General features: G+C 48.4%; 6 protein-coding genes across 6 annotated transcripts; 2 read left to right on the top strand and 4 right to left on the bottom strand.

Annotated features, from left to right (window-relative positions):
• Nucleotides 1-3,194: 3,194 nt before the first annotated feature.
• On the bottom strand, nucleotides 3,195-3,782 carry SPSK_02777 (uncharacterized protein; the record flags this gene model as incomplete). Its single annotated transcript, XM_016729642.1, has 1 exon — nucleotides 3,195-3,782. The coding sequence occupies one exon, from the start codon at nucleotides 3,780-3,782 to the stop codon at nucleotides 3,195-3,197; it is 588 nt and encodes a 195-aa protein (XP_016589334.1).
• Nucleotides 3,783-6,342: 2,560 nt separating this feature from the next.
• Nucleotides 6,343-7,257, top strand: SPSK_02675 (uncharacterized protein; the record flags this gene model as incomplete). The annotated part of the gene is made up of 3 exons (XM_016729543.1): nucleotides 6,343-6,481; nucleotides 6,607-6,935; nucleotides 7,003-7,257. The coding sequence occupies 3 exons, from the start codon at nucleotides 6,343-6,345 to the stop codon at nucleotides 7,255-7,257; spliced, it is 723 nt and encodes a 240-aa protein (XP_016589333.1).
• A 628-nt stretch (nucleotides 7,258-7,885) lies between these two features.
• SPSK_02253 (phospholipase A-2-activating protein) lies at nucleotides 7,886-10,350 on the bottom strand (the record flags this gene model as incomplete). Its single annotated transcript, XM_016729126.1, has 4 exons — nucleotides 7,886-8,763; nucleotides 8,831-8,998; nucleotides 9,075-10,191; nucleotides 10,294-10,350. 4 exons carry the CDS (start codon nucleotides 10,348-10,350, stop codon nucleotides 7,886-7,888), a joined length of 2,220 nt encoding a protein of 739 aa, XP_016589332.1.
• Nucleotides 10,351-10,907: 557 nt separating this feature from the next.
• SPSK_02699 (uncharacterized protein) lies at nucleotides 10,908-11,770 on the bottom strand (the record flags this gene model as incomplete). The annotated part of the gene is made up of 2 exons (XM_016729566.1): nucleotides 10,908-11,700; nucleotides 11,724-11,770. The coding sequence occupies 2 exons, from the start codon at nucleotides 11,768-11,770 to the stop codon at nucleotides 10,908-10,910; spliced, it is 840 nt and encodes a 279-aa protein (XP_016589331.1).
• A 74-nt stretch (nucleotides 11,771-11,844) lies between these two features.
• SPSK_02251 (protein phosphatase 2 (formerly 2A), regulatory subunit B') lies at nucleotides 11,845-14,327 on the top strand (the record flags this gene model as incomplete). The annotated part of the gene is made up of 2 exons (XM_016729124.1): nucleotides 11,845-11,874; nucleotides 12,210-14,327. 2 exons carry the CDS (start codon nucleotides 11,845-11,847, stop codon nucleotides 14,325-14,327), a joined length of 2,148 nt encoding a protein of 715 aa, XP_016589330.1.
• Nucleotides 14,328-15,348: 1,021 nt separating this feature from the next.
• SPSK_02423 (hypA-like protein) lies at nucleotides 15,349-16,989 on the bottom strand (the record flags this gene model as incomplete). Its single annotated transcript, XM_016729295.1, has 3 exons — nucleotides 15,349-15,372; nucleotides 15,451-15,934; nucleotides 16,025-16,989. 3 exons carry the CDS (start codon nucleotides 16,987-16,989, stop codon nucleotides 15,349-15,351), a joined length of 1,473 nt encoding a protein of 490 aa, XP_016589329.1.
• Between the last annotated feature and the right edge of the window lie 733 nt (nucleotides 16,990-17,722).

Genomic DNA, 17,722 nt, shown 5'->3' with positions numbered 1-17,722 from the left:
ATAAAGTTATAATTAACGTTTTAATATTAACTTTTTACGAACCGGGCCGGTTTAAACGAGTAAACGTAAACTCGTCGGAATATATAATAAACGAAGGGTTATTATAGTAAACGAATAACTTAACGTAATACTTAATAATTTACTTCTTAAAAAAGTTATTTTTAACGAAATATAACCATTTAATTTATAATAAAAATATATTATCGGTAATTTTAGCTTTATAAAAGTAACGATTAAAACTTTAAAAAGAAAGATTTACGGTATTTATAAACTATTAAAACTTAATTTACTTTTAAACTTCATAATAATTTAATAAGTAGTAAATACGGTAGATTTATAAGTTAATAAGTTACGATTATACTTTAACATACCGGTTAAAAAAGTTATAAGTAATCGTAAATATACTTTTATAACGAAAAAAGAATATATTTTAAAAAATAAAAAATAACCGTTTAATTGAACGGAATATTTAACTATTATAAAAGGTTTAATACGGATTAATAATAATATAAAACTACGACGTTAAATAAAGCCCTAATTAAAACGTCGAAGAGTTTATTATTATTATTAGTATTATTATTATTATTATTATTATTATTAACCTTTGATATTACAAGTTAAACCACTTAATTATTAAAAAACGAATTCGGTGAAATTTCCAGTATTTAGTGTCTTAACTAAACGATATTTAACAATTCCTACTACTTCTACAGTTGTTAAAAGGGTTTTTTCTATTAGTAATAATATCGGTATTAAAACCGTAACCGTCCTTTACTTAATACGGTTAAAGAGGTTATATTATTACGGTATTAAAAGGTTTTTAATATTAATAACCTTAATTCGTTATTACTTAACGATAATAAAGTTAATATATAGAATACTATTTACTTTTTTTTAAAAAAAAAATTGTAAAGTATACGTTTTTAAAGTTATTATATATTTTTTACGTTTTAAAACTCGACATAAATTTATTTTTAACTCTTATACGGTGTATATAATATATATAACTATATAAATTAAAAAAAGACGTTTTCGTATAATTACCGTTAAATAAAATTGAAAAAGTAAAAACTTACTTTTTAAAACCCGTAATTAACGTTTTAAAGTAACACTTTTAAAACTTAATATTTTACTTTTTATATTTTAAGTCTTTATTTTATTTTATTTTTTAATAATATACGGTTAAACTAATAGTGAATAATATACTTAGCGTAATATATTAAAATAAAACGATTTTATATAATTACTATAAAATAAACTTTAAAAAAATAGAAACTTACTTTTTATAAAACGTAATAAACGTTTTAAACGAGTACGTTTTAAAACGGAAATTTTACTTTTTATATTTTAAAACTCGACTTGCTTGTATTTTTAAACCGTAAACGGTTAAACTCGTTATAAATGTCATATTTAACGTAAATAAATTAAAATAAATAGTTTATATATAATTACCGTTAAGTGGAATTTTAAAAGTAAAATATTATATTTTAAGAAACGAAATATGACGTTTTTTGTTAGTATATTTTTAAAACTTATTTTCGTTATAAATATCGAATTAGTTATATTTTTAAGTATAATATACTTTTAAAGTATTTAATATTTTACTTTATTAATAATATTAAAATATAAGTAATATTATAACGTATTAACTTAAATAAATATAAACAACTATTTAATTTTTTTAAAACAACTAAATTTAATTATATTAAATTTAGTTTTACTAAAATTAGATCTACTGAAATTTATTATATTAAATTTAATTACTTAAAAAAACAACTAAATTTAGCAGGGAGGGTTATTAAAACTAAATTTAGTACAACTAAATTTAGTTGCCAGGAAAAACAACTAATTCCCAACCCTGACACTCTCATTACCGTTATATTTACAATATAAATGTATAATAAAAAGTATATCATAAAAAAATCATTAAATAACGATTAATTTATAATTAAGTTATAAAAAGTCGAATTATAGAAAGAATTAATAAAAATACGAGTAACGATTTGTATACGAAAAGTAGTAGAGTATTATAAAAAAACATCCGTAAAGGAAAAAAAAAAAACTAGGAACTATTTTTTTTTATAATTGATAAGTAATTTACTTGAAGATTATTCGTTAAATTAAAAAAGACGGGTAAAAATTATAAAAAAAGTACAACCGAGTAATAATTAAAACTTAACTAAGTAGTTAACTTTCTACTTATTTAATAAACACTTATAATAATCACACTAAAATACTATGTTAACGAAACGGGTTTTTCTTTAAATAACAGGCCTCCCTTGTCCCCTTTAAAAAGAAAGTGTAAGAACTAGTTTCTGTTATAATATACACCTGCCTTCGCCCTCGAAACTATTACTTTTCAACAACTAATCTATCGTGAAGACCTATTCCGCAACTATTTATAATATTAGGTTTATTAAGTAATGTTGTAATAAGACGTAATGTTAAGTTGCCGCAAAGGGAGTATACTTGTGATAATTATACTTATTGTTACTTTATTTTTTTAATTTCAAGTTTTGTTTCTTTATATTTTATTTTTAAAGTGTGGTTAGTTTAGTTAACCACTCTCGTACTTGTTCATGGTTACGTTACGTTGCTACGCTACGATACGACGGTCCTTGGCCGTAGTAGTCCTTATGTCGTGACAACAACCTTTGATGTGAATGTAATGTTAAAAACATGGAATTATATTTAATAAGATTATATATTAACTTTTCAATCCGCTATATATTCATACGTAAAGGTCGCCAATATATAAATGTATCAGAGAAACAGTGATCATGTTTTTCACAAGGGAAGCGAAACCGTTGATAAGTGTTATGAATGTGACGAAGATGGCCAAGAGCGCCAGAATCCCCCATGAGAAACTGCGGCAACCTACTTACGTTATTAGCCGTAGACATAAAGACGTGAATCATACTAACGAGAAGAAGTATTAAAGGGGTTGTATTTCCCCCCAGCCCACAGGTACATGTACTTACTCCTCATATGTTTCATAGCCGGTCCCAATGAGCATTACAGGCACGGCGTCTAGAAGGCAACCAAGGTATTCCCGAGTAGGAAGATGAATAGCAAAAACCATCGTTGTCGGACCTATCATCTGATATGCAGCTGGTGTCTCGATGACAGTATGACCTAGACCTATGAGATATGCCTTGTCCGCACTGGTATATAGAGGCTCCTGGAAGAAACACTCAATTGCGTGACCGCTCTGGCGACCTATCATAGAATTTCATTGTGTCAGCCGTAGGGAACTTATTGCGATCCTGCCTAGCCATGAAGCTGCCGACTGGCGAAATGACACTCGGCACCGGCGAACGGTATTTGTTGGTATACGTACTCAACTCCTCAACGATCAAAAGAAATGCCTCTGTTTGGATATGGGCCCTGCGTATAGACTCGCCAAAATCCAACGGGCCCCCAAACGAGCCAGCACCGAGGCAAACGGCACGTGTGACAGCTGCATGGCTAGGTGAATGCGTCTCTATGAGGTCGCGAAGATTCATGCACGATGGTTGCTCCCGCCACCATGCGGCAACACGTTCATGCTCCGCCCTGACATGCGTAGGCACACCAGAATCGACGCCCGATGCCGTCACCATTGATGTATCCCTGGTCGTACCACTGGATCTACCGGGCGGCTGCTCGGGAGGATCATGAGAGTTGATGGCCCTCTCAACAGCCTGGCGCCCTCGCCTGCGCCCACCCTTAGCGGGGACGGTGACCCAAGGCGCGTCGCTGGGGTCATTGCGACCGGCAGTGAAACTCGGCCCCTCAGGCATGCTGGGTCATACACGACGCAACATTAATTTGAGCTGGAAAACCTGCACTTCCGAGTCGAACATTGTAGAGACAGGGCAATAAAAGTGGAGACTGGTTCGTTATGAATTGACCAACTTTCGGTGCGGGCCACGGAGCGCCAAGCAATACGCTACACGGAGTTGTACATGCAGAGTACGGAGCACCTTCGTCAGTACTTCGTACAACACGTACAGTCATCATGTCACCTGCCAACCCGGAAACATATGCACGGGCCAAATATTATAAGATACGCACATAAGTCTTCTTAAGAACTGTTAAAAGTATAATCTTTATAACGTGGTTGATAAGCGAGTGAATCAGACAAGCGAGTGGATCACTTCAATTTTCACTCAAAATCGAAATTTTCAAAAAATCATAACTTCGCCAAAACATTCTTAAAACAACTAGGATTTTCAAATTCACTCAAGTAATATAGAACTTATGTAAAACAAATTTCTTAAATTTTTTAAATGCGTAGAACTTTACAAAATAAAAAATAAAGGTTAAAATTAATCTCCACTTCCTATCTACCCATGTTTTGTTAAAATTAGAATTTTTATAGGGATTGTTTTACATACTATTTACAGTTATTTAATGAATTTGAAAATCCTAGCTGTTTTAAGAATGTTTTTGGTGAAGTTATGTTTTTTTGAAAATTTCGATTTTGAGTGAAAATTGAAGTGATCCACTCGCTTGTCTGATTCACTCGCTTGTCAACCACGTTGACTAGTTTCCTTTTACAGTATTCTTCGTACTGTCCTAACTTTTAATATCCTACTAAGCCATATCCGTAACATAAACGACTGATACCCAAAACACAGTACTCATGTTATTTTTACGCGCCGTATCGACAGGTAAGTCTATGGACATATTACTGGGCGTTCTAGACGACGACCCACTTCCCGTACATCTATGCTATCCCCCAGCCTGGCACCACACCAATGCGTCACACATTAAAATGTCGGCGCTTAAAATTGATTTCTGCCGTCGCCCGAACATCCGGCGATATGTCTCGAGGACATGTACATGTTGTAGAAATACCCATAGAGAAGGTTCTTTTTGGACCAGCCAGGCTCTTGAGTCAGAGTGTCCATCTTTTACGCCGCCGCCGCTACCACCGCCGTCTACAATACAAACCGGCCTTGATCCCCATGGACTACCTTATAATCGTCGTTGCTGCGACAAGTCTTGGCCTAGGCCTCGCTCGTGTTAAGCACATCGCGCCGAACGGGGTATTTGTGAGACATGTGTGGTATTGCTAGATGTCTTGGGCTTCAACTGGCACCCATGCTTCTCCTCCTCAAATTCGAATCTCTCGGTCCGCTCTGTGAACCCGCGTGGGTACACGATGCACGCTGAACGTTGCATTGATATCCGCCTTGGGCTAATGGGAGACATCGACACTGCATCTGCAGGTGACGAGGTGCTTCTGTAGCAATTCTATTGGCTGGCGACGAACCGCCCATCCTGAAGGTCTGTGGGCTACGGACCCTCCTTCAGAACCAGCTGCGGCTGCTATTGGCTGGCCATGTGATATGCACTGGGGTGTATGCCGATGACCGTGACACTCGCACCCTCTTGCCGCCCGCATTTGTGTTGTGCGGCGCTTCGACACGGGAAAGTGCCTTCTCTTTTTCCTTTGTTAGTTGCGCACAGAAACTTCCACAGAGGCTGATTCGGCAGAGCGAATATCTCTTGTTTGGAAACCCCCCCCCCAGCGGTTGGAAGAACGGCAAGTGGAGAAAGCCAAAGAAAATGGCCTTTGGACGCCGTGCGATCATTGGATCTTGGACGAACAAGGGCCAGAGTTTGTATGTGCGGTGTAAACCATCTACTGCAGAATGGACGCACTTCCCCCCCTTTGCCGCTAGATTTTGGTGCATGCGCAATATTATATACAGAAGGAGTGACTGCCCTCCTTCCCGTGCATGGGGCGTGTGGTACCTCGACGCAAATGAATGATTTGCTTGGCTGGGGCTGGCACACTTTATGGATCTCCCCTACTCGTCCATCCCACTGGCGCCCGGCTGGGCGACGCGCACGAGTAGGGATACCGCGGACGCTGCGTTCCCTGGGCAAGCATTTCTATATTTATGCCCTCCCATGCGCCGTCGTCAATCTTTGGCTTCCTGGACTTGTCATTTAAAAGACAGCCGTGCTATGATACTTCATCTGCTGTTGACCAACTTTCGTACAATTCCTTCTCAGTTCCCCTGCTAAGTTGGAGCCCTACGACGCGCAATTGTCATCGTCCGCCCTCGGCTTTATTTAGTTCTTTCTCTCGATCTCTTCATCTGCACGCCGCTGCGTCGCCGTTTTCACCTGACTCCACGACTGGCCTCCAACGCCGATCCGCAAGTCGTCTTTCTCCGTATCTGCTGCGCAGTTGGAAGATAGTTCGGCACGAACAGGACTTCTGCCGTCGAAGAATATCGAGAACCAGCCAACACGATCTGACCTAACCTTTTGTTGGACCGTGATCGCCCCTGAACTCTATTACCGCCCTCTACCCCAGCCGCAGTATAGAGGGTGCACATAATCATGTTCTCTGCAATACTCGTCGCCGTGACCGGCGCGGTGCTGGCGTCTGCACACACTGTGTTGACATACCCAGGGTGGAGAGGGGACAATCTGATAACCAACGACACATTTCCGTACGGCATGCAATGGATGTATCCGTGTAAGTGACTCTCATCATACGCGTTCCTGGGTCTTTCTTGCGGCTACAAGAAGATTGCGGGCGACAACAAATAGCCATTTTCAGCAGTTTCTGACATGTCTTTAATCTTGTTTCGTTCCTCACAGGTGGTGGTATGAATACTACTACAAATCGTACCTACTGGCCGGTCTCCGGCGGCGCCATTGCATTCCAACCCGGTTGGTTCCAGGGCCATGCCACGGCCCAGATTTTCATAAATCTCGGCTTCGGAACCGACGGGCCCAATGGCGGCCCACCCAACATGTCTAACCCCATGATTCCCCAGTTCGGTATCATAGGGCCCTCCAAGAACCCGTATCCGGGCACCATCTGCCTGCCCCAAGTTCCGCTTCCAGTGAACGCATCTGTCCGTGCCGGCGACAATGCTACAATCCAGGTTGTCGAGCTGGCCGTCCATGGCGCCGCTCTGTACTCTGTGGGTATTCTCTGTATTTCTCTTAGACGACTTGGCAATGCTTGGAAACTAACCTGCTGCCGGTCAGTGTGTGGACATCACGTTTGTCGAGGACAATGATCCGCGACTGGCTAATGTCAACGAGACCAACTGCTTCAATAGCACTGACATTGGCTTTTCCGACGTGTACACAATCACAACCAGGGCCGCTGGAAGCAATGGAACGACGTCAAATGCAGTGGCCTCTTTCATGTTGCGAAGGTCACAGGGTGCACCGTCAGTATGGACGCACTTTATTGGCTGGTTACCTGTTCTCGCTGGCGGGCTGTGGCTGCTGATATAGTCGATGTAACACCTACGGCTCGCGACTATCAGCGTGCTTTCTCATGAGTTTTATCTTTCGCTTTGTTGATACGACGTTTTGGACTTGACCGCAGCGATGATTGCAATACTTCTAACGTGGTCGCTCTCTCCTCTGTCAGCTGTATATATTACATACCCGGGTGGGCAATTTTCGATACCGGTTTACATGGCGTTTTATTTTCACATTTTGCTAAGCTTAGTTATGCGTTCGTGGGTTTAATCATCAGCTCTACAAGGCAACTGTGTTTTGAATTTGAGTAACAACCACTCCATTGCTTCTTGAGACCCGACTTTCTATTGGTCGGTATGGCACGATTTTGCGGGTGCGTCGGAACTGGGCGATCCAAAGACCACACGTTCGAGATCCGAAGCGTTTTTCAAAACAGCTTTACGAACCATCCTCCTCTTCGACATGTTACGTAAAGGAGCGGGCGGCGGCGAGCAACAGCATCACAAGACTTCGAAAGGTAGGGTACGCTTTGCCTACATATGGGCTTGACTCTGTTTGTTCATTCCTAGTGTGTGAAGAGCAGCTGTAGAAGGTGAGGTGTGAGCACACCAGAAATCCCATCCCACTGCACAACGTACCCAAAGTTTCATGTTGCAAGTTATGTTGCAAATGTCTTCAAGACCTTTTCGCCAACCGACTTGACTCTGGCCTCTTCTGATTTTCCAATGGCCAGATTGACCCACGTACCGGCGCTGGCGGATCGCACTTGCCCTGCGAAGTCGCCTTGGCCAGGAATGCTTGCGAGGTTACCTAGAGCAATGAGCGAGCGGTAGACCACTTCGGCATCGGTGAGGTCCAAGATTGGTACGGCGAGCAACTTGATCAATTTGACCAAGGAGTCATCAACCGAATTTTGGCCCGTGGCTTCTTGTTCCCGAAGAGCAAATGATGTGATATTGCTAGCTGCGGATGCCCATGCCACCATCATGTTGCGGTTTTTCCGCGCCGTTATGTCGAGGATATGAGATAGAAACTCGACTATCTCATGTATCCTCTTAACGGCGAGTCGTTGGCCTGGCGTAGTGACGAAGAGATTTGTAATGAGACGGAGCACCATCATGGCATTGTTTTCCACCGATTTTGGATCAGCAACCAGCTCTGACCCACTCTCTTTCGGATAGTCTATAATGCTCGGGAGCAATACGGTTAAGATATCCTCACCTTGGCCTCCAATATACTCTGGAAGTGACACCGACGGTGCCATACACCGCAGGAGATCCAGGCACGGAAGTCTATCCTTGTAGGGCCATGTGGTTGCCGCCTGTAGAACCAAAGCAATGGCGCTTGGTTCTAGACTGAACGACTCAGTCACCACAGCGGGAACCATGGCAGGAACAGTCGTGGGGATTGAAGGAGCGGATCTGGACAGTGTCTGGACCAGCGATGCTAATTGTCCCACTTGATCTGCCCCCAAAGACACCTTGCTACCTTGTTCTGACAGGGTGCTGTTGACGGTCTTTATCCGATTTAGAACGGCTGAGAAAATGTTGTATTAGTACAGAAGGTAATGGACAAAGGAGACAACAAACGGGTGTGAACCTACGTGTGAAGTTACTCTGGGCCAAAGTGACAAACACCGCATACGGTCCAAGTGCATGGCCGGCATGGGAGTCGCCGTCTGTAACCGAGTCGATAGCCGTCGTTGTCTCGGTCTCAACCTCGTGGGACGATGAGTCCACAACGGATCCAACAAGGAGCCACTGGTTTTGTCCTGAAAAGCAATACATAGGTCCCCATTAGTCTCCTTCCACTAGTAACGAGATACCGATATTCCTTCAATTACTTACCCACAGACCATTGGTAGACGCTGATGTTTCCGTTTCCAGAGTTGATCATAACTGTTTGCCCTTCCTTTGTACCAGACTTCGTTTCGATAAACTCTGGACCAGGTAGAGTGTTGGGGTTGATGTCGTCCATCTGCTGTTGGGGTATAGACGAGCGTTGGAGGGACTCGGAGAACTCCCTGAGCGTGTTCTCGGAGGCGGTCCTCTGCTGGTCCCTGGTAAAGATACGCGCAATGTTATCGCTGGCGCCTGTCGCAAAATCACCCGTCTTTTGGCACACCGAAACCGACCAGATCGAGAGTGCTGGGTGGGTGATAGTTTGAATACATGACTGATCCTTCCAGATGCGCACCGTGCGGTCTTCGCTGGAACTGACTAGCTCGCCGGTTGGTAGGCTGTCCAGCGCGTAGATGAAGCTCTCGTGGCCACGGAGGACTCCGACTTGTGCTCCATTAAACTGCCAAAGGCGAATCAAGAAATCATTTCCCGCACTTGCTACCTGGGCATTGCTTGGGTGTTTACGGACTCGACACAATGCGCGCACGACATCGGGCGTACGGATGAACACACCAGGCTGCAGTTCTCCTTCTTTCTCTCTCTTTGTCTGGAGACTATAACCACGGATTACATGGTCGGCAGAGCCAGTCATTATAATGGCATTGCTATAGGCAAGTACTGCCCATATAGCTCGTTGTTTGTCGTTGGGATCGGGGCCAATTAGTTCGAGGTCAGCTTCCCATGTGTTTGTGTTCCAGAGCTTTGCACGTCCATCCCAGTCGCCGGAGATTGCAAAATCGCCGTTCGGGGAAACGCTGAGTGCTGATACGTTGCTGGTATGCCCAGAGAGCAGGGCGACACGAGCACCAGAGATGTCTGCATTTGGTTGGCAAACTTCGATTGTATGGCCGTGGCTACCAGCAAGAACAAGGCCCTTTGGGTATTGTGGGCGATTCTCCGAGGGAGGGAGGAAAGCAAGAGAGTTGAACGAATAAGGCCCCTGGGCCAGCAGGTTCCCAGAGTATGTAGGCGGAAGCGCGGACGCCTCGTTCCACGCTTGGACTGTACAGTCTCGAGAGGCAGTATATATTGATCCTGGAACCGGGAAGCAGACGGCGCGGACCTACTTATGTGTTAATATTTGAAATCCCTTTGGTTTTTGAAATTATCGGGTTCGTAGCCGAATTCAGGCACCGCTAGCCGGCATGCGTTGAGGTTGACCTACGTCTTTTTCGTGGCCGGTCAGGCTTGCGGAGAGTTGGAAGTTATTGTTGCTGGCCATGCTTGCGTTGGGTGGGATGACGGGTGACAATGCAGTCGATGATACTTTTCGACCTGTCTGGGTGAAAGGACACAAGTCATCAAAGTGAGGGCACAATAGAAAGTAAAGGGATCTGAGTCGGCTAGGCAAAATTATCAAAGTGTGAGATGTGTCGTTTGTGTGTTGATTGATAATGGCGGGGCGGAAGAAGGAGCTCTTTTTCTTCCTACCTAAGCCTTGGAATCACTACGTGCTATGGACGCCTGGAGCTGCCCCTTACCACACGACTTGCCATTGGCCAGCCGGACTAGGCAAACGAAGCTTTCTCCAGACAGTAGCCCGGCGCCGAACAAAGAGAAGTGAGTCCCTCGAATCTGCACGCCAGCGCCATCATAGCACCAAACTTTCGCTGCGGTGTACGGAAATCTGCACAAGCCCGGTGCGCTGCCCCCCAGTTCAACAACACCTGTTTTGCCTGCATTTAGCGGCAATCTGCCCACTTTCTGCGACGTTAGTTAGTCAGACATACGGAGTAATACCGCCAGGTCCACTAAAACGGACCTGCTGGCGCCCACCGCCTACCGCCCACTGCCCACTATTGTCAAGTCCACCGTCTTCCGCCAGCCGCCTGCCATTCCCTCCTTCCTCGTCTCCTTCCTCGCCTTAGTAGGCCCCGCAACCGAAACCTGCCCAGAACTCCTTCCTCCTGAGCAGCCAGCCAGTCCCTTCCCAAAACAAACAATTGCCCACTGCACACCTTTCTCTCCGCAACAAAGGCCCTCACTCCCCTTCTTTCTCTCTCTGCCATTGCATGCCTTCAATCCCATTGCAAATTGCACCGCCTTTGTGATTTGTGAAGCAGGGAACCAAACTGCGAGCCAGCGAACGAGGACGAACGAGGCCCCGACGAAAGCACTAAGACGCGAAGAGGCAACGACGTGCATCGTGCTCACAAAGACGAGTAAGGCCCATTGACGCTTGATGCCACCAACACGAACATCACCACCCGCAACGGCCACAGCATCGGACGGCGATTGACGAGATTGGCGAGAAAAAGGAACGCAAACGGACGACAACAGAACTTGTAGGCCAAGCTCGACATTGAGCCTTTGGTCGTCGTCGTCGTCGTCGTCCTGCCCGAGAGCGACCGCGGCTCCCCTCGTCACCCGCCTCCCCTCCCGTCGAAGGCGGCGAATTGGGGCCAACCACTGTCTGTTTTGAGAGCCATTCTCCCTCTCGTCGACGAGCAGCTTGATCGAAACCTTGGCCCGCGCCGAGGACGGACTTGTGATACCAGCAGCGAAGAGAACGAGCGCCGAACGTGTAGTCGGACGTGGATTAATTTTGAGAGGCCACGATCCAAGATCCAACCTGTAGACCGCGACTCGACCAACCCACCGACAAGACTCTCGCGTCCCTCCTTTTCATCTTCTTCCACCATTCTCGCGGTAGTCGTCCTGTTCCCTTCTACCACACACCCGTTCTTCCTGCTTCCGACGCGGCCACACAGGCGCCATGTTCTCCAAACTGAAGCTCAAGCGCGAGGTACGTTGCTTTGCATTCCATCCCAGAAACACCGTGCATCCATCTCAAATGCTCGAGGGCTTCTCTGGCAAAACGGGAGGAGCGTCTTCCCCATGACCGTTACCATATTAAGCTGCATCGAGACCTCCATTCCCTTGCCATCATCTTTGCCCTCCCTTACGCGCGTCCCACCCTGCATTGTCCCCTCCACACCACAGAGCCCGGCGTTGGCCCAAAATGCGACGACGCTGCCGCTCATCCCTGCCCTGTCTTGTTTTCATTGCTATTTGTCGCGGCCATCGTCACCTCTCCTTCCGCCCACGACAAAATGCTAACTCCTAACCCTCCTCTCCCAGCTTTCGCGAAGCAAGGACCCCAACAAACAGTCCAAAAAGAACAAGGACTCCAAAGACGGCACCGCCTCGCCCTCCTCCAGTAACGCCCGCGACTCCGCCGGCCAGTCCCCCGTCCTCACACCATCTTCTTCCACCTCTACTGTCAACGACATCCGCAACAAGCCTCTGCCGCCAGGCAACGCAGCCAGTGCCCTCGGCAGCATCGCCGGTAGCGAGCATATCGGCGGCGGCGGCCCTGCCTCTGTTTCCGGCCAACCCCCGCACATTGGCAGCCTGAGCGGCCTCCAGGCCAACCCGGGCGTGCCCGACCGCTTCAGTAGCATGGGCGGTGCACAGCCGGGAGCCTCGGGTGCCGGTAACGCCGGCGCTGGCTCTGGCACCAACTCACCAGGCCGCCTCGGCCAGCTACCGCCAACCGTCATTGTCAGCCCCAGCGCGCCCCATGTCCCTCCACCGGGCGCCGCCGAGACCATGCCACACGACCTGGCGCCGCCCAAGGCCGGCCAGAAGTCGCTCGTCTACGACCGCCTGCTCCAGTCCACGCCCAAAGACGTCCCCGAGGGCCTGCGCACACCAAAACGCCAGCACTCGTCGCGCTTTGATATCTCCTCGCACCGCGAGCTCGACAAGCTCCCCGGCTTCCATGAGGTGCCTCCCAACCGCCGCCAGGACCTGTTCATGCAAAAGATCGATCAGTGCAACGTCATCTTCGACTTTAACGACGCAAGCTCCGATATGAAGTCCAAGGAAATCAAGCGTCTGGCCCTGCACGAGCTGCTCGACTACGTCGCCAACAACCGCCAGGTCATCACCGAACCCATGTACCCGCGCGTTGTTGAGATGTTCGCCAAGAACCTGTTCCGCCCCATCCCGCCACCCGTCAACCCGCAGGGCGAGGCCTTTGACCCAGAGGAGGACGAGCCTGTGCTGGAAGTCGCCTGGCCACACATCCAGGTCGTTTACGAGTTCTTTTTGCGCTTCATCGAGAGCCAAGATTTTAACACAAACATTGCCAAGGCGTACATAGACCACAGCTTCGTCCTGCAGCTGCTCGAGCTGTTCGACTCCGAGGACCCGCGCGAGCGCGATTTCTTGAAGACCACCCTGCATCGCATCTACGGCAAGTTCCTGAACCTGCGCTCCTTTATCCGACGCTCCATCAACAACGTCTTCTTCCAATTCACCTACGAGACCGAGCGCTTCAACGGCATCGCCGAGCTTCTTGAGATCCTGGGTTCCATTATCAACGGCTTTGCTCTGCCGCTCAAGGAGGAGCACAAGCTGTTCTTGACCCGCGTTCTACTGCCGCTGCACAAGGTCAAGAGTCTCAGCATGTACCACCCGCAGCTGGCCTACTGTATTGTCCAGTTCCTCGAAAAGGACGCATCGCTCACAGAAGACGTCGTACTGGGCCTGCTGCGGTACTGGCCCAAGGTCAACAGCACAAAGGAGGTCATGTTCCTTAACGAGGTCGAAGACATCTTCGAGGTCATGGACCCGGCCGAGTTCGCCAAGGTCCAGGAGCCGCTGTTCCACCAACTGGCCAAGTCGGTCGCCAGCCCCCACTTCCAGGTCGCCGAGCGCGCGCTCTACTTTTGGAACAATGAGTACTTTTGCAACCTTGTCAGTGACAACGTCGAGATCATCCTGCCCATCATGTTTGCACCCCTCTACGAGAACAGCAAGGGCCACTGGAATCGCACCATCCACGGTATGGTCTACAATGCCATGAAGCTGTTTATGGAGATCAACCCGCAGCTGTTTGACGACTGCTCCCACGAGTATACCGAGCACCAACAGTCCGCCAGCGCCCGCGAAGCCCTGCGCGAGCACAAATGGGCCGCCATTCAGGAACAGGCCGACCTGCGGAAGGATGGCATCAGCAACAGCAACAGCAACAGCAACAACAATGGCTCCGCGGCGACCGCCAACTCGCTGTCGCGCTTACAGACTGGCGCGGCCGCGGGCGCCACGCTGCTGCCCCGTCTCGACGAAAACGACGCTGAGGACAACCAGAAGCGTCTCGACTCGCTCAAGCTGCAGGACCCGGACCGGGCCCAACGCCGACCGGGGCAGGGCCGTGAACGACAAAACTCGGCCGGCTCGTCGGGACGGTGATGGGAATGGGAGGCGATGTGGGAAAAAATAATAAAGCGAAACATGAAAAAAGTCGAACAAAAGGAGACCGTTGCAACCGCCGGACGATATAAAGAAGGAACACCAAAATTTGGGGGTTTTGGTTTTATGTGAGTAGAGGCAGCGGAAGGGATGGGCCTATTCCCCCAGTCACCGATTTTTATGTATGGTAGTCTATGGACGGATGGCGGGCGAGGCATTGTGTCCTATTTGGAGGGCATGTATTGGGGTGCATTCTGGTAGGTTGACCGTACGAACGGCCTGCATTTGGAGAGGGGCGAGGATGAGCACTGAGGAGGCTATTTGGGAAGACCAAGGGAACAGAAGCCCAGAGAGGGTGACATAGACGGGGAGATGGCGTTTACCGTTGGCGCTACGTCTTTTGACTCACCTACTCTCTCCCTGCGTCTCAATCCCATCCGCCACGTCCATTCAAGTCTTCTTGTTGGCCATGGGCAGGGTCTGCCTATTTCTTTTTGTTTTTTGGTCTCTTCTTTTTTCTCTTTTCTTGGTCATGTTCTCTTTCCTTTGTTGGTCAACGTTGCGTTTTACTTTTTGTATCTGGCTTTGTTGCGCTCTTCTTTCATTTCATCTTCTTTACTTTTTCACACTTTCTTTCTTATGTTTCCTTCTTACTTGTCGTCCGGTTTTGCGGATTGCTTTTGTTCCATTGTCCGACGCTCTCCCCCATATTTTCGTTCGCTTGGCTTTACTGTGTTTCATTTTTTTTTCTTACTATTGTAGACACGTCAGAAATCCGAATGTTTTCTCTCCCTTGCCGTGAATTCTTGCCTGATCTTTCTGCGTTGAATCTGTCCACCCTGGTGCGTCATTTTCTAATTGTCTGACACCAGTTGAATATTGTTTTGTTTGCCACTATTAAGGAAATCAAACAATGCATAGATGCTACATTTTGGGCGTATGAGGACAAAGCAAAACTGCACAGAAATGTATACATTCTGAAATTTAAACCCAATCATAACCCATTTTTTGAGCAACGAATCTACTTGGAGATGTCTGGAATATCCTACAATGTAAAGCCAGGTTAGCAAAACAAACATGTTGGACGGTCGCACGGGTTCGGTTCCGATTGTGTTGGACGTACTTCCCAGGCCTGCTCCAGACCAGTGGTCCGCACATAGGTATTGCCTGGCGCAAAAACCGAGTCCGTCTCCAGACGGTAGAGGGCCTCCCAGACGCGATCGGAGTTGAGGAGGCGGCAGGGCGTTCTCGTGAACAGCGACTTGCGTACTTCGCGCTCGATGAGGCCGGTGGCGCGGACCAGTTTGATGGCATGCCCGTCCTCCTCCATGTGAAACAGGCGGGCGGCAGCCTCCGTGGCCTCGGGCGAGATGCTGTTGTTCGTCGTCGAGGGCCCATCCGCCGCCGGATGAGCAGAGGCGTTGCTGGACGGGGGCGACTTGTACGCCTCGAGCTTGGAAACGTCGAGCAGCGGCGGGCACGCCCGCGATGCGTACTGGACGAGGTCCAGGCGGATTTTCCACTCGAGCAGACGGGCCTTGGCTTCGACCGAAAGCCACACAAAGGAGTTTATTGCCAGGAAGAAAGGTACGGAGTTGACATGGTGTCTACACACAATTGTAAGTCGATGATCTCAAACATACCAAGAATGACGGGGTGCAAAACGAACGGTGTTCGGGGACTTTGGCGAATCTCACATCAGGAAGAAATCAAATTTTGTGTACTTGGTGGGATGTTGCAGCGCGGCCGACGACGCCACGTAGAGACACGCCTCGGCCATCTCGGCCGTCCGTGCGGCCAGCCCTTCTTCCGTTGCCGGGACGGAGACCTTTGCAGCCACGGCCACCATTTCATTGAGGGCCCGCGCCAACACGCCGTTGCGCATCTTGTTGGGGTCGTCCCAGTGCGCGGCCGACGACAGCTGGGGCGACTGGGCGACCTCTTGGAAGAGGGACAGAATGCTGACGTGCCCCGTCGTCTTGGCCTTCTCGGCGTCTGCCGCCTTTTCCATGCTGTACAACACGTCGTCGAGTCCCTGGTGCTTGTGGATGGCGGCCTGGGCCAGACCCTGAGCCACAATTGCCGGCTCGCCCCACTCGATGCCGTACATGAGCTGGATCAGCGGATGCAAGAACCCCGCAAAGAGGCGTGTCCGCAGATCCTCGGCAGCCGGCGTGCCCGAAAACACGCGGTCGCGCAGCACGGCCTCCCAGCCGGCCAGGTTGCTGCCGGCCTTATTCGCCTCCTCGTCGCGGCGTGCGATGTCGTGCTGAAAGAAACGCAAAAAGTCTGGATAGTACGACTCGTGGCCGAGGTGCTGGGGCGCGGTAGTCTCATACCAGTCGTCGGCGAGCGGCCCGCTCGCAGCCCCCGGAGGGTCGCTGCCTTCCTTGGGATTGTGCACGGGCCTGGCCTCGCGCTGGTATCCCTTGTTGTCGTCGTAGCCCTTTTGGATGGCGCTGACATCGGCACCCGTGCCGTAGAGGCTCAGCAGGTGGTGCGTGATGTGGTTGTGGAAGCCATCATTGTTAAAGAAGACATGGTGCGTCTCGAGGTCCTGCTGGAGCAGCGAGGACACGCGGTCCGACGCCTCCGGCGTTTGCTGAATACGCCAGAGACCTGTGTTGTCGGCGTCGACGTGGATCTGCGTGGGCGAAGCCATGGTGCTGTATTCGGGTGAAAACCGGTCACACTCGTGAAAACAGAAGACAGCCAGGATTGGAGACCTCCACTTGATTTGGGTTGCACGGGAACGCAAGAGAGTGAATGATCGCAATTGTGCGGTTGTATTATGTAGAGAAGTAGACGCAGAAATAGAGAGCAAGCGGCGGGATAATGACAAGGACGGAGAACAAGACGAGCAAAGAGCGAGGCGGCCGCTCCTGTTTGGCCAGTATATTGCTGCTCTACTCATTCGGGCGAATAAAAATGCTGGGGGGGGGCGATGACGAAAGTAAGCGACGGAGCATCGGAGAGCGAGGGTAGGTGCGCACGGCGCGATTGAAAGCAAAGTAAAACAACAACAGGGACGTTCCTTCCCTGGTACCTCTCTATATTAATGGATTTGCAGGGACGAATTGGTCAACGGGTTTGTCGCAGGTGGCAAAGGTATCTTAGGAACAGAGAAACAACCAACGGCGTATGACGTCAAATTCTTTAGGTAGAAAACAGAAGTCGCCAAACAGAGACGGAACAGGCAACTACAGCTCAAAAAATTGCGGGGAAGGTACAAGCGACAGGGTGCCACACCAATTGGAAGAACGTGCGCGCCGGCGGAGATAGATCAGTGAATGCTTACGTGCTTACTTAATGCTAGTCCCGTCTACTCACGGTCGGATATGATTTCGATCTTCTCACCCTCCAGTTAGGTATTTAGACGCACAAATTTGGTATGT

This window comes from Sporothrix schenckii (genome assembly GCF_000961545.1).
Source record: "Sporothrix schenckii 1099-18 chromosome Unknown Cont43, whole genome shotgun sequence".
In the NCBI taxonomy this organism is placed as follows: Eukaryota; Fungi; Ascomycota; class Sordariomycetes; order Ophiostomatales; family Ophiostomataceae; genus Sporothrix; species Sporothrix schenckii.
This window is presented reverse-complemented; position numbering and strand designations above follow the sequence as displayed.